General features: G+C 48.2%; 1 protein-coding gene across 2 annotated transcripts in view; it reads right to left on the reverse strand.

The window, feature by feature from the left end:
* Positions 1-141: 141 nt before the first annotated feature.
* Positions 142-15,690, reverse strand: part of TLDC2 (TBC/LysM-associated domain containing 2) — a 46,903-nt gene continuing 31,354 nt past the window's right edge. For both annotated transcript variants that reach the window (XM_068264204.1, XM_068264203.1), the window contains exons 3-6: positions 4,446-4,598; positions 1,621-1,716; positions 967-1,043; positions 142-876 (exon numbers count right to left, since the gene is read on the reverse strand). In XM_068264204.1, the coding sequence (XP_068120305.1) occupies positions 741-876; positions 967-1,043; positions 1,621-1,716; positions 4,446-4,598 (462 nt within the window). In that variant the 3' untranslated portion in view covers positions 142-740. The remainder of the gene's footprint in view (positions 877-966; positions 1,044-1,620; positions 1,717-4,445; positions 4,599-15,690) is intronic.

The following is a 15,690-nucleotide window of genomic DNA, read 5'->3' on the forward strand; positions in this document are numbered from 1 at the left end:
CAGGCACCCAAAATTGCCCGACTCCACGACTCCGACTCCACAGCCCTATATATATATATATATATATATATATATATATATATATATATATATATATATATATATATATATATATATATATATATATATATATACATATATATATATATACACCCAAAAAAATCCAGTCCAGGTGTGTTGGATTGCTTGTGTTCTTGAACCATACACCCACTGGGTCATATTTACTTAGGTACTAGGAAACATAAGTGACCCAGCAAACTTCCCAGAGCATGTTGAAACAGGTTTACAACCCTTACCTGGATCATATCAGACAATAGTTGGAGACCTGTCAGTTGAAAGACTGCAGCCAGAAAGTCACCTACAACAATATTTCAATAGATTTGAGCTGTGCCAATTGCAATCCCTCCACTGACAATTCCCATTGCCTTTCTCCCTATGGTCAGCCAATAACAGACAATTTGTAGGAAATCCCGGTTAGGTCTGAAGGATTATGTATGGTCTTCAGCTTTCGGCAACTTATCAGGCTTAATGTTGCAAAAGAAGTCAGATGTCTCATCTGTTGGCCAACAGCTCTACCTACAGACCAAATATACAACTCCAGCTATTTTGTTGTCCAGTGAAATAGTGACCGAGATCGTTGGCCATCTTCTGCTGGATCAGCTGTGGAACTTCCTTTAAAACAGGACAAAAAGTCTTAACAGTCTTTCTCTACGATAGAGATGAGGCGTCACAGAAGATGCTCAGGTGAAGGACCAGACTTCGAGGTTGTTGATTCGGAAACTCTCTGTGCTGGACAGTATAAGGTTATTGAATGTATCACACCTCTGACTTCTTCCATTATATAGAGCTTCATCCAACCAGAGACCAACACTACCGCTGAAATATAAAAAGCCAATTTAATGTTAGGCCAAAGGCTATTTTTGACAATAACATCAGTTTTCCGATAGACAGTTAAAAAATACCAACCATTTCCCACCTCCAAACGTCAAGGACTGGGTGTCGCCTCTGACGAAGAAGGTATTGTCTCCTGTCCACGGATAGACCTACAAAGGAACAGCAATTTATTGATTAATGATATATGTAGAACCCGGTATTGAAAAACACAATCACACAATCTTTAGCTTCATCATTTAGCTTCTTTAGCCGATGGTCTCGCGTGCTCGACCACAGCACCGTGATTGGGTCAATCACTGAACTCTATTAGTAGCAGTGACATCTGAGTTGGCAAAAGGAGCAGCAGGTGGCTGTGATTGGCCAGTTCCCCTGCCTTATTGGCCGCATGCAAAAGCTTCCCCTCTGACTGGCCATGGTGATCTCTCGCTGGTGATGGGGTTTATATGGGAGGTGTATATGATATGGGTTATATATTAAGGGTGTTATCTAGGTGTGCATATATATAGCTCAGCATTTTTCAGGCAGCAGAAAGTCTAGGACCGGCCCTGGCTGCACCAAGTATTTTGATTTTGTATTTCACCAACAAGTTATTTTAAAAATTTACAAGGAAAACAAACTGTTCTTTACACATGAAAGAAAGAGAGTAATATGTACAGTGGTAGTTAAATGATAAAAATAGCCCCGTAATAAGCATGTATGTCCTTGTAAACAGAGGAATATAATTACCCTTAGCTGTGGTATAAAGCTGAACAGAAAGGTTTCTCCAGTTCCATAGAAATTAGGGCTAACCTTCAACTCACTGGTTGAGAAGGCTCCAAACACCTGTAAGACAAACACCGACAGTTATTATTATTTAGTATTTATATTGCGCCTACATATTACGCAGTGCTGTACAATGTATATATATATCTTGTCACTAACTGTCCCTCAAAGGAGCTCACAATATAATCCCTACCATTGCCATATGTCTATATTATGTAGTGTAAGTACTATAGTCTAGGGCCAATTTTAGGGGGAGCCAATTAACTTATCCTTATGTTTTTTGGAATGTGGGAGGAAACCGGACTGCCCGGAGGAAATGCACGCAGACATGGAGAGAACATACAAACTCTTTGCAGATAGTGCCCTGGCTGGGATTCGAACCAGGGACCCAGCGCTGCAAGGCGAGAGAGCTAACCACTACGCCACCGTGCTGCCCAGTTATACGGAGGATTCGTTATATTAAAGACCCTTGAGTGTCCCTGAGGAAAGTCACAAAAACGCAAAAAAGTTTTAAAGAAAAGAAAACTTAGTAGCAATGTTACTAGACAGCACAATGGAAAACGCGTTTTGTGGTGTACACACTGCTTCTTCAGGTCAGTGAATGAGTCTGTGATTCAGCTACAAAAACCTCAGAGGCGCTCCCGAGTTTTCTTCAGAGTCACAGGCACATTCATGACCTCAAGAAGTGGTGTGTTACACCGTGAAACGCATTGTCCATTGTGCTGATTGACGCACATGGAGGCAGAGCTACAGTCCAAAGCTCTGCCTTCCCGGGCAGCAAAATCCACTACCAGAAAAGTTGTGGATTATTGCCCTGTGGTTTTGGTGGGAATAATTTGGTGGGATGCGGCGTTCCAGAAGGGGCATTCATGCCTAACAACATTGTAGCATAAAAACTGCGTTTTCTGGAGGCTTCAGAGTCTCTTTAAATACATACAGGGTGTATTTCTGTTATGTTTTCCTTGTGTCCTGTGCAAGAGTTCAGGTCCACTTTAACCACCTTGGCAGTAATGACGAGCCCGGCTCGTCCATTACCGCCGCGGTGGATTGCTCAGCCCCTGGAGGGGCTTTCAGCACCAAATTTTCGGAGGGGGTGTAGCTACCTACATCACCCCTCCGATCGCCGTCGGCCCGCTCTGATCCCCCCAATCGCCGCTGCGTTTGCTCCCCCCCCCCTGGAGCCTGCGCCGGTGCAGCCTCTCCATAGCCTCCAGGGGTCGCTATGGCAGCAATCGGAACTGCTCATGACATCGATGATGTCATGTCTGATCGTCGCCATAGCAACGCCTAAAGCTATAGTGGAATCCCGGGATCTCGGCCAGGTAAATATCGCCGGCAGCGAGCCACACAGTGCCGGGGGATTTGGGTGGAGAGTGTAGCTAGCCTAGTGCTAGCTACACTAAAAAATAACCTTTAAAAAAAAAAAAAAAAAAAAGCCACCCGCGGCCGCATAGCCGCAATAATTGTAACGCCAGGGTGGTTAAGCAACTTGAAAGTGCGAGTATTCAATTGCTGTGTGTTGCATACAAGTGGCACTACACTATATCGGGCTCTGGGCATTTCTGTGTTTTCTTTATATCTCCTCTGAGCAGCAACATTACTGCCTATTTTACTCTGACGTCAGTTTTGCATGGTCATTTCCCAGAAGGCCTAAGGGCCTCAGCCCACTGCACTTCCTTCAGCAGTGCAGGTGGATGTGCGTTATACAGAAACGCCTCTGCATTGCTCTGTGTTGCAGCTCTGCCCCTTTCAACTTTTCAGAATGATACAGCTCTTTGTTGCACACAGAAATGCATGTAGTAATGTGCAGTGGCGTAGCTTAGGAGCTCTAGGCACCAGTGCGAGCTTTACATAGAGCCCCCTCAAGTGCTCTGTACATAACAATCGATAAAGAGAACCAAAACCTGCCAAGGACAGCTGCAGTCAGGCCCGTATTTACATCATAGGAGCCTATAGGCACAGATGTGCTGGCACCCTAGGCTTCGCCCTCCAGGAATCTGTAAAAAGCCCGCTGAAGCACACCACAAGTATGCTGGCTGGCCCTTCTCCCTTACCCATCATAGTTAGCAGCAGCCAGGGTCCCTTAGCATTAGGTAGCCAGAGGTACCCTCAGTATTAAGTAGCTAGAGGTGCCCCCTACTGAAGGGAGATCTCATCAGTGGAATGCCAAGGGCTGGGTGAGTAACTTAATTTACAAGCAACTCTAGACTCTGCATAAGGAAGGAGGAGACACTCTGGGAGGGGAGTGAGCCGCCTTTCCATCAGCAGGCGCCTGTAGGCACGTGCCTACAGTGCCTTATGGTAAACCTGGCCCTGGCTGCAGTGTCAGAAATTTTAGGATGAGGAGGAGGACAGTCTATTAAAGTGGACCTGAACTCTTGCACAGGACAGAAGGAAAACGAAGAGAAATGCGCCTTGTGTGTATTTAGAGAGTTTAGCCTGTCTAATTCCCCCTCATCTGTTACTAATCACCAGTGTCATTTGATCTCTCAGCTGTGTCATCTGGCTGCCTTGCAGAGCAGCTAATTTGTAAACACAGCATGTTAACCCTATGTCATGAAAGCAGGAAGTAGACACACTGCAGATTTACTGCAGGATTTCTATCAGCTGTAACAAAGATATGTTTTGTCTGTAAAGGTCATTACCCTGTTGCTTATCTTTTAGGGCACAGAGGAAGTCCTGAGTTCAGGTCCACTTTAAAGGCCCATCACGGATATTTGCAGCCCCCACACCGTACTGCACTTTTCTGGACGATTTGGTCATGTTTCAGATAGGATTGTTGGCATTACCTTTCCTTCAGCATCTCTGATGATCAGCAGTGTTGGAGAGCTGCTGCCATTCATAGTCCTGTACATAGTCCTCAGGCTGAAGCCATGCTTCTCTGTACTGTACACCAGTCTCCAGCTGTGTCCTATGACTCTCGGAGGTAGATGTTGTGCAATCTGAAACAATGAACAGCAGAGAAATGTAACTACAATCAGTTTTATTGAATACAGCCCAGTGGCAGTTCAGTGTTTTTTTTTATTAATTTGCCCTTGTCATTTGCCCATGTCTCTGTGTTCATTATCCACCAGGCAACCTAGGCAGGTGCCTCAGGCCTAGTCTGTGTCAAGGGGCCCACCAGCCACCTTCTCTGTCCTCTCTTTACTTCATCTATCAAAAGGTCCATAAGGAGGCCTCAAATCTACTATCTTGCCTAGGGCCCCATTACATCTTAAAGGATACCTGAAGTGACATGTGACATGATGAGATAGACACGTGTATGTACAGTGCCTAGCACACAAATAAATATGCTGTGTTCCTTTTATTTCTTTCTCTGCCTGAAAGAGTTAAATATCAGGTATGTAAGTGGCTGACACAGTCCTGACTTACACAGGAAGTGACTACAGTGTGACCCTCACTGATAAGAAATTGCAACTACATAACACTTTCTTGCAGAAAATGGCTTTTGAGAGCAGGAAAGCGGTAAAAAGGGGAATTTCTTATCAGTGAGGGTCACACTGTAGTCCCTTCCTGTCTGTCTGAGCCAGAACGGAGTCAGCCACTTACATACCTGATATTTAACTTTCAGACAGAGAAATAAAAAAAAGGAACACAGCATAGTTATTTGTGTGCTAGGCACTGTACATACATGTGTCTATCTCCTCATGTCACACGTCACTTCGGGTATCCTTTAATCCATCCCTGGTCAGGAGCCAATGTGTCATACCAACAGTGAGCTGCAGTGACGGGAGAGCAGCGTTATCGGCGTGAGCGTGCAGCAGGCTAATTGAAATCTACACCCTGGCAGAGATAACTGGTCCCAAACAGGGTGTAGATTTCAATTAGCCTGGTCTGGAAGTGGTTAAGACTAGACAGTGCACCATAAATCCTACTGCTAGCCCTGGCTCCCACACTCTCATTGGCTACTGAAAATCATGTGATGCAAACAAACATCTCGAGATATTAACCACTTGAGGACCACAGTGGTAAACCCCCCTAAAGACCAGGCACATTTTAACTAAAATGGCCACTGCAGCTTAAGGCCAAGCTGCAGGGCTGCACAACACAGCACACGAGTGATTCCTACCCCCCCTTTCCCCCCACCAACAGAGCTCTCTGTTGGTGGGGTCTGATCGCCCCCCAGGTGTTTGTTTGTTTTTATAAATATTTATTTGTATGTTTTTTACACAAAATATGAATTTTTTGCTATTCCCCTCCCTCCTTGCATCCAGCCAGTCATGCGATCGGCTGTCATAGGCTTCTGCCTATGAGAACCGATCGCACTCTTGTCCCCCAGGGGACAGCGCTGCTGCTGAGCGCAGTGCTGTACTATGTGTTTAGACTGCGGTTTCACCATCTAAATGGTCAAATATTGGTATTAAATACTGATATTTTACTTTGGCCAAACCTAACCCTACTCCCACACAGAACCCTCCCCCCTAACGCTTAACCCTTAAAGGGACCCTGAGCGGTGCAGAAAATAGGAAATCGGTACTTACCTGGGCCTTCCTCCAGTCCCCTGTAGCCCACGAGGTCCCTTTCCTGGTCCCCCTGGTGGCTCCGGAAATCCAATGACTTTGGCTGAAGTCATGCATGCCCCCGGCGCACCCATCGCTCATGAGAGCAGGGAGGGGCCTTGTTAATTCTAGGGCCCTGTGGACACAGAATCACACAAACTGGGCCCCAGCTGCTGCAGTAATGCACTGTACGTTTCCCTCATCCATCCCTGCTGCTGCTGCTGCTGCATTGCTTTTAAAGAGAACCCGAGGTGGGATTTACTTATGCTAGTGGGGCACCATGGTGTGCCTCCAGGACCCCCCTGCGCGCTGCTATACCCCCCGCAGGGCTGGCAACACGCAGCGTGTCGCCAGCACAATGTTTACCTCTCGCCTGTCTGTCAGCGCCACTCCCCCGCCTCCTCCGTATCGGCGCTACCCGCCCGCGTTCCTTCCCTCCCGCTGATTGGAGGGAATTGATGCGGGCGGGTAGCGCCGATACAGAGGAGGCGGGGGAGCGGCGCTAACAGACAGGCGAGAGGTAAACATTGTGCAGGCGACACGCTGCGTGTCGCCAGCACTGCGGGGGGTATAGCGGCGCAGGGGGGTCCTGGAGGCACACCATGGGGCAACAGAGGCTGGTGTTAGTGTGCACAACCAGCCTCTGTGCCCCACTAGCATAAGTAAATCCCACCTCGGATTCTCTTTAACCTGCTGAGCGGTCTGGACGAGCTCAGCTCGTCCAACACCGCCAGAGGCTGCCGCTCAGGCCCTGCTGGGCCGATTTTCACCAAATAAAGTGCAGCACACGCAGCCGGCACTTTGCCAGCCACGTGTGCTGCCTGATCGCCGCTGCAGCGCGGCGATCCGCCGCGTGCAGCGGCGAAAGAGGGTCCCCCCAGCCGCCCGAGCCCAGCGTAGCCGGAACAAACAGATCGGAGGCGGCTGACGTCAGGACGTCGGCTGACGTCCATAACGTCACTCCGCTCGTCGCCATGGCGACGAGGGAAGCGAAACACGGAGGGCCACTCATTGCGGCCTTCCGTGTTATTTCTTGCCGCCGGAGGCGATCAGAAGATCGCCTCCGGAGCGCCCTCTAGTGGGCTTTCATGCAGCCAACTTTCAGTTGGCTGCATGAAATAGTTTTTTTTTTATTTAAAAAAAACCCTCCCGCAGCCACCCTGGCGATTTAATCAGAACGCCAGGGTGGTTAATCTCTCCCTACTCACGCTGTTTGCTGGGGGGGAGGGGGGATGCTTTGACTGTGTGTGCTATTGTGCTGTGTAATCTCATCTAGTGTTGTCCGGATCATGAACGATTCGCCAAATCTCTTTTGTGAGTCGAATCATCCGAATCATCAAAATGAGTGATTCGGATCGCAAAAGGGGCGGGGCCAGGAGCGACACACCCCCCCTCTCAGCGGGCAGCGGGGTCCTGGAAGCAGAGCAGAGATGGATCGCTCAGTTGGAGGGGAGCCAGCCTTGCAGGGACAGGTAGATGAGAGAGAGGGGACATGGGTGCCACTGCCAGATATGTGTAGAGCACACATACTGGCTATAACGTGCTGCTCATTATAGGCTGTCTGTTCCGTAGTTGTGCACAGTGAACACATTGGAAACGTTTGGCACAGCTCAGTAACTTTGCAGGCACTGTAATTGCAGTGCAATATGATCCTCCTGCACTCACTCTAAACAGCTGCACTTCACTTCTGGGAATGCTTTCTTTCACTGTGCAACGTTTGCATTCAAAGAATACAGATGAACATATAGGTGAAATATATGTAAAGCATATGATTGCAGCATGTGGGTATTGTGTGCAAACAAACATTTCTGCTCTCTGCTCGTCCCTCCTCCCTTCTCTGTCCACTCCCTGCCCTCTGTCCATCTTCTCCCCTTCTCTGAGTGTCCACCCCCCTCCCCTTCTCCTAGTCATTTCACCCCGAATGCTTCCTAGTAAAATGATCCGAGATTCGGATCAAAGATCCAGATCTTTTCAATGATCCGATTCGAATCATCCGGATCATTGAAAAGATCCGAACTTCGCATCTCTAATCTCATCAGCCTGGGCTGGGGTGGGCTGGTTTTTATAACACTGCCCTCTCCAGATTCTCTCCTCCTTGTCCCGCCTCCCTGAGCTGATGGTTTCTAGTTCCTGCTTCCTTGCTGTCCACCAACAGGCAGCTCAGCTCCGCCCCCTCCCCCCATGTCTCCTCCTCACTTCCTCACACTGCGCAGGGGCTGATGGGAGGTGGAGAAATGGAGAGAGATCAGCTATCAGCCAGGAGAAGCATGTGTGACTGTGACTGACTCTCAGGTCTCAACACAGACAGCAGGACCCAGACAGCACAGAGCACTGCACAGTCAGGCTCTAAAAAAAAGTATGTATTGATGGGTGGGTGGGATTTTTTTTGAAGGCTTATTATTTTGTTTTAGATACATCTTAATAGGGCTTATTTTAAAGTGAATCTTAGATTGTTTATAGTTACCTGGATCTTCCTCCATCCCCATGAGCACTGTGGCCTCACTCCTTGTCCTTCTTGCACTATGCATCCCAGTATTCCGTCCAGCCGCACTCCTCTGCACATACGTGAGTTGACCGCGCGTGCACCCCTTGTTGCGCTCCCAAAGACGGGAGCATTCTGTGTCTGCGCAGTAGTACCACAAGCATACGCAGAAGCCTACGACTGGCGTGGCGACTGAATGGATTACCAGGAGTCAAAGCGTTAGAACAAAGGGGGTGAAGAGGATGGTAAGGGAGGCCACATTCCTCATGGGGCTGGAGGAATCGCCAGGTCAGTATAAATGAGGCCCAGTGTACCATCTCAGGTACACTTTAAAAGATACCAGAGCCATAAGCATCTCCCTCCTTTGTCACCTAAATGCCCCCCTGCAGCCTCTTCTGTGTAACTGGGTCAGTGAGTAAGTTGCAGTAATGCGCAGGCACTGGCCCGGCTGTGCAAGTCCTATATCGCGCAACCATGGCCAGGAGCAATGCTCAACGTACCCGTGACACGCACATGGGCAACTTGCCTACCTGGAAGGGGGTGCAAGGGGGCAATTAGGTAACACAAAGGAAGGGGCTGGAATAGAACGGACATAAGAACAATACATGCCTGCTCCCCCTGTTTTTACAATTCCTTTTGGCTCTGGTATCCTTTCAAGGGTTATTAAAGTAAAAAAAATGCAGTTTAATTTATCTGGGGCTTCTTGCAGCCCCCTATAGTCATCCTGTGCACACCCTCCAGTCAGCAGTGGTAACCCTCTCAAAGCTGGCTGGTCATCACAGGAACATTCTACTTATGATACGATTTTCCCATACTGCGCATGCACAGACTGCTGTGGTGTATGATGGTGCGATGAGGTGCGTGGATGGAAGCTTTGATGGGGGTCGCCCCGAAAGGACAGTGCGGGCACAGGGTGACTGCAGGGGGCTGCAAGAAGCCCCGGGTAAGTTAAAAGGAAGTATAAAGTAAAAAAAAAAAAAAGCAGTTTAATGAAATCCTGGGTAATTGTAATGAATCAGTGTCCATATTGTCCAAAATGCAATCTATGGACACAGACTGTGTCCTCCATTCTCTGCCCCTCACAAATCCGTTCAGCTACAACCTGGTCCAGACTAGGGGGTCGGGGTGTTTGAACTAGTAAAAGTCTGCCCGCATGCGCAGTTCAGGCCGTTTGCATAAAGCATATGAGCAATTTATTCAGAATGATGTGTCTGCGCTCCCGGTGGCTTCTTGAGCGGTATGCTGCACTCATAGCAGCTGCTAGCAGTACATGAAAACTGAACTGTGCATGCTGGGCAAAGACTTCTTCCTTGGGTCAGGGCCTATTCCGTCCAAATTGTAGCTGAATGGAGCCGAGGGTAGGGGAACGGAGGATGCAGTCCACATTCAGCATAAGGCCTGGTTCACACTTACGTTTGCAGCCAAATCTCTCAGTTGGACACGGATCCGGGAGGTCCGAGTCCCTTCAGGATCAGTTCCGTTTGCGGTCAAAAAGGTCATCAGGTTATGTATCAGGTTTGCATCAATTCCGTTTTTAAAGATTAATATACACTATAATTAACATAGACTAGTCTATATTCAGAGTTCATTATGTTATGTTGGGAAACATTAGTCTATATCAAGTTGGGTTAGAATATCTTAGAGTAGGGACCTTCCGGATGAGCTTACCTTGACCTGGTGGCAGGCTTACAAATCTTTTGGTCAGGGCCTGAACACAAGAGCACTATTCTGTCCGCATTTCAGCAACACAATAATGTAACAGATGCTGAAAAGTAGAAACATGGGCATTTGTGTATCTAGGTCTTCAAAGAGTTTTTTTTGCAGATTGTTTTTGGCATGGGGTGGGGGAGGTTCAGGGGGAGGGGGGCAAAGTTTGTATGTCCAGTATGGGGCCCAAAAATTTCTGAAGGTGGCCCTGCCATCGCGTCATGATACGAAGTCCCCCGTAGCCCGCAAAGTCCCCCGGTATCCTTGTCCCTTTCCTGGTCCTGCTGGTGGCTCCGGTAATCCAGCAACTTTGGCTGAAGTCGTGCACGCCCCCGGCGCACCCATCGCGTCATCACAAAGGTGGCCATAAGAATCCTGCGTTCACTCGTGGTTCTCTAAAGACTGAACCGCACAGAACGCTTACAGCGTGATAATGCGAGGGGTGCACGGCTTCAGCCGAAGTCGCTGGACTACCGCAACCGACAGCGGGACCAGGAAAGGGACAAGGTGGATGCTGGGGGACCTCGTGGGCTACGGGGGGCTGAAAGAAGCCCCAGGTAAGTCCTGATTTCCTTCTTTCTGCACTGCTCAGGGTCCCTTTGAACCCCAAGGTATTCCGTTAGGAGGATGGTGAGTTCATAGAAGATTTTTTTTTTTTTGTCACAAGTTAGCGGAAATTGATTTTAATTGTTTTTTTTCACAAAGTGTCATTTTCCGCTAACTTGTGACAAAAAATAAAATCTTCTATGAACTCACCATACTCCTAACGGAATACCTTGGGGTGTCTTCTTTCTAAAATGGGGTCATTTGTGGGGTTCCTATACTGCCCTGGCATTTTAGGGGCCCTAAACCGTGAGGAGTAGTCTTGAAACCAAATGTCGCAAAATGACCTGTGAAATCCTAAAGGTACTCATTGGACTTTGGGCCTCTTAGCGCACTTAGGGTGCAAAAAAGTGCCACACATGTGGTACCGCCGTACTCAGGGGAAGTAGTATAATGTGTTTTGGGGTGTATTTTTACACATACCCATGCTGGGTGGGAGAAATATCTCTGTAAATGACAATTGTTTGATTTTTTTTTACACACAATTGTCCTTTTACAGAGATATTTCTCCCACCCAGCATGGGTATGTGTAAAAATACACCCCAAAACACAATATACTACTTCTGAGTACGTGCGTGGCACTTTTTTGCAACCTAGGTGCGCTAAGGGGCCTAACGTCCTATTCACAGGTCATTTTGAGGCATTTGGATTCTAGACTACTGCTCACGGTTTAGGGCCCCTAAAATGCCAGGGCAGTATAGGAACCCCACAAGTGACCCCATTTTAGAAAGAAGACACCCCAAGGTATTCTGTTAGGAGTATGGTGAGTTCATAGAAGATTTTTTTTTTGTCACAAGTTAGCGGAAAATGACACTTTGTGAAAAAAAAACAACAATACATATCAATTTCCGCTAACTTGTGACAAAAAATAAAATCTTCTATGAACTCATCATACACCTAACAGAATACCTTGGGGTGTCTTCTTTCTAAAATGGGGTCACTTGTGGGGTTCCTATACTGCCCTGGCATTTTAGGGGCCCTAAACCGTGAGGAGTAGTCTTGAACCCAAATGTCTCAAAATGACCTGTGAAATCCTAAAGGTACTCATTGGACTTTGGGCCCCTTAGTACAGTTAGGCTGCAAAAAAGTGTCACACATGTGGTATCGCCGTACTTAGAAGAAGTAGTATAATGTGTTTTGTGGTGTATTTTTACATATAACCATGCAGGGTGGGAGAAATATCTCTGTAAATGACACATTTTTGATTTTTTTACACACAATTGTCTATTTACAGAGAGATTTCTCCCACCCAGCATGGGTATGTGTAAAAATACACCACAAAACACATTATACTACTTCTCCTGAGTATGGCGATACCACATGTGTGACACTTTTTTGCAGCCTAGGTGCGCTAAGGGGCCCAACGTCCTATTCACAGGTCATTTTGAGGCATTTGTTTTCTAAACTACTCCTCACGGTTTAGGGCCCCTAAAATGCCAGGGCAGTATAGGAACCCCACAAGTGACCCCATTTTAGAAAGAAGACACCCCAAGGTATTCCGTTAGGGGTATGGTGAGTTCATAGAAGATTTTATTTTTTGTCACAAGTTAGTGAAAAATGACACTTTGTGAAAAAAACAATAAAAATCTAATTTCCGCTAACTTTTGACAAAAATAAAATCTTCTATGAACTCATCATACACCTAACAGAATACCTTGGGGTGTCTTCTTTCTAAAATGGGGTCACTTGTGGGGTTCCTATACTGCCCTGGCATTTTACGGGCCCAAAACTGTGAGTAGTCTGGAAACCAAATTTCTCAAAATGACTGATCAGGGGTATAAGCATCTGCAAATTTTGATGACAGGTGGTCTATGAGGGGGCAAATTTTGTGGAACCGGTCATAAGCAGGGTGGCCTCTTAGATGACAGGATGTTTTGGGCCTGATCTGATGGATAGGAGTGCTAGGGGGGTGACAGGAGGTGATTGATGGGTGTCTCAGGGGGCGGTTAGAGGGGAAAATAGATGCAATCAATGCACTGGGGAGGTGATCGGAAGGGGGTCTGAGGGGGACCTGAGGGTTTGGCCGAGTGATCAGGAGCCCACACGGGGCAAATTAGGGCCTGATCTGATGGGTAGGTGTGCTAGGGGGTGACAGGAGGTGATTGATGGGTGTCTCAAGGTGTGATTAGAGGGGGGAAATAGATGCAAGCAATGCACTAGCGAGGTGATCAGGGCTGGGGTCTGAGGACGTTCTGAGGTGTGGGCGGGTGATTGGGTGCCCGCAAGGGGCAGATTAGGGTCTAATCTGATGGGTAACCGTGACAGGTGGTGATAGGGGGTGATTGATGGGTAATTAGTGGGTGTTTAGAGGAGAGAAGAGATGTAAACACTGCACTTGGGAGGTGATCTGATGTCGGATCTGCGGGTGATCTATTGGTGTGGGTGGGTGATCAGATTGCCCGCAAGGGGCAAGTTAGGGGCTGATTGATGGGGGGTAGTGACGGGGTGATTGATGGGTGGCAGTGACAGGGGGTGATTGATAGGTGATTGACCGGTGATCAGTGGGTTATTACAGGGAATAACAGATGTAAATATTGCACTGGCGAATTGATAAGGGGGGGTCTGAGGGCAATCTGAGTGTGTGGGCGGGTGATTGGGTGCCCGCAAGGGGCAGATTAGGGTCTAATCTGATGGGTAACAGTGACAGGTGGTGATAGGGGGTGATTGATGGGTAATTAGTGGGTGTTTAGAGGAGAGAAGAGATGTAAACACTGCACTTGGGAGGTGATCTAATGTCGGATCTGCGGGCGATCTATTGGTGTGGGTTGGTGATCAGATTGCCCGCAAGGGGCAGGTTAGGGGCTGATTGATGGGTGGCAGTGACAGGGGGTGATTGATGGGTGGCAGTGACAGGGGGTGATTGATAGGTGATTGACAGGTGATCAGTGGGTTAAGCAGCCCATACACTCAGCCGATTTTCTGGCCGACCGATCGATCGCGATCGATCGATCGATCGATCGATCGCAAATCGGTTGGCCAATCGACCGATCGACGGCCGATTTCGATCGATTTCGATGGATTTCCATCGAACTAGCAGGGTGGAAAATTTAGGTCGATCTGATGTGATTGCTTATCAGTTTGCATTGGCCTTAATGGAAATCTGATGGCAAAAAAATGCCATCAGATCGAATTTCAACAGATTTCAAACTGAAATCTATTGGAATTCTATCCTGGTAAAAAATGTTCTAAAAACGCATCAGATAGATCATCAGATGCATTTCTTATCTGTCTGCTGCCAATCTGACGAGTGTATGGGCACCTTTATTACAGGGAATAACAGATGTAAATATTGCACTGGCGAATTGATAAAGGAGGGGTCTGAGGGCAATCTGAGCGTGTGGGCGGGTGATTGGGTGCCCGCAAGGGGTAGATTAGGGTCTAATCTGATGGGTAACAGTGACAGGTGGTGATAGGGGGTGATTGATAGGTGATTGATGGGTAATTAGTGGGTGTTTAGAGGAGAGAATAGATGTAAACAATGGATTTGGGAGGTGATCTGATGTCGGATCTGCGGGCGATCTATTGGTGTGGGTGGGTGATCAGATTGCCCGCAAGAGGCAGGTTAGGGGCTGATTGATGGGTAGCAGTGACAGGGGGTGATTGACTGGTGATTGACTGGTGATTGACTGGTGATTGACTGGTGATTGACTGGTGATTGACGGGTGATTGACGGGTGATTGACAGGTGATCAGGGGGGATAGATGCATACAGTACACGGGGGGGGGGGGGGTCTGGGGAGAATCTGAGGGGTGGGGGGTGATCAGGAGGGGGCAGTGGACAGGGGGGGGGGATAAAAAAAAAATAGCGTTGACAGATAGTGACAGGGAGTGATTGATGGGTGATTAGGGGGGTGACTGGGTGCAAACAGTGGTCTGGGGGGTGGGCAGGGGGGGGGGGGGGTCTGAGGGGTGCTGTGGGCGATCAGGGGGCAGGGGGGGGGGAAATCAGTGTGCTTTGGGTGCAGACTAGGGTGGCTGCAGCCTGCCCTGGTGGTCCCTCGGACACTGGGACCACCAGGGCAGGAGGCAGCCAGTATAATAGGCTTTGTATACATTACAAAGCCTATTATACAATGTAAATGCGGCGATCCGGGTGCTAGTAACCCGCCGGCGCTTCCGAACAGCCGGCGGGTTACTACGAGCGGTGGGCGGAGCCAGTCCCCGGCGGCTGATCGCGTCACGAATGACGCGATCGCCGCATAGCCACTCCCGCAGCCGCCCCCGCCGATGGGCGTATTGCGGTCGTTTGGGCCCAGTCTTTGCCGCCGCCCATCGGCTGGGGGCGGTCGGCAAGTGGTTAACCTAACCTCATCCCCCACACTCCTGTCTGGAAAAAAAACCCCAAATTCTCGGGCGTCACTATAGGCGCCTTAAAATCTTGGCATTTGGGCGCCTGAGGCGCCCCAATATATAGTGGAGGCCCAAAATGTCCGCTCTGGCGCCCCAAAATACAGATATTTTATATTGGTGCCTATGGCAGCGTCCAATTAGTCCACTGCTGCATACGCCCTTTTCATGTTAGGACACACACATAACCTAACATGAAAGGCTGCGTTTTATGTTATGTTTTCATTTCATGTTGTATGTGTTTTTTGCGCGTTTTTACTTTGTTTTTGGTGCACTTGCGGTTTTTTTACCACAGATGCATTTTTCAAGCGTTTTGCATGCGCTTTAATGCATTTGCGGTTCGCATATGCGTTTTGTATGCTTTTTCATGCATTTTTATATTTCCATTTATGCAAAT

This window comes from Hyperolius riggenbachi, chromosome 12, assembly GCF_040937935.1.
Source record: "Hyperolius riggenbachi isolate aHypRig1 chromosome 12, aHypRig1.pri, whole genome shotgun sequence".
Lineage (NCBI taxonomy): Eukaryota > Metazoa > Chordata > Amphibia > Anura > Hyperoliidae > Hyperolius > Hyperolius riggenbachi.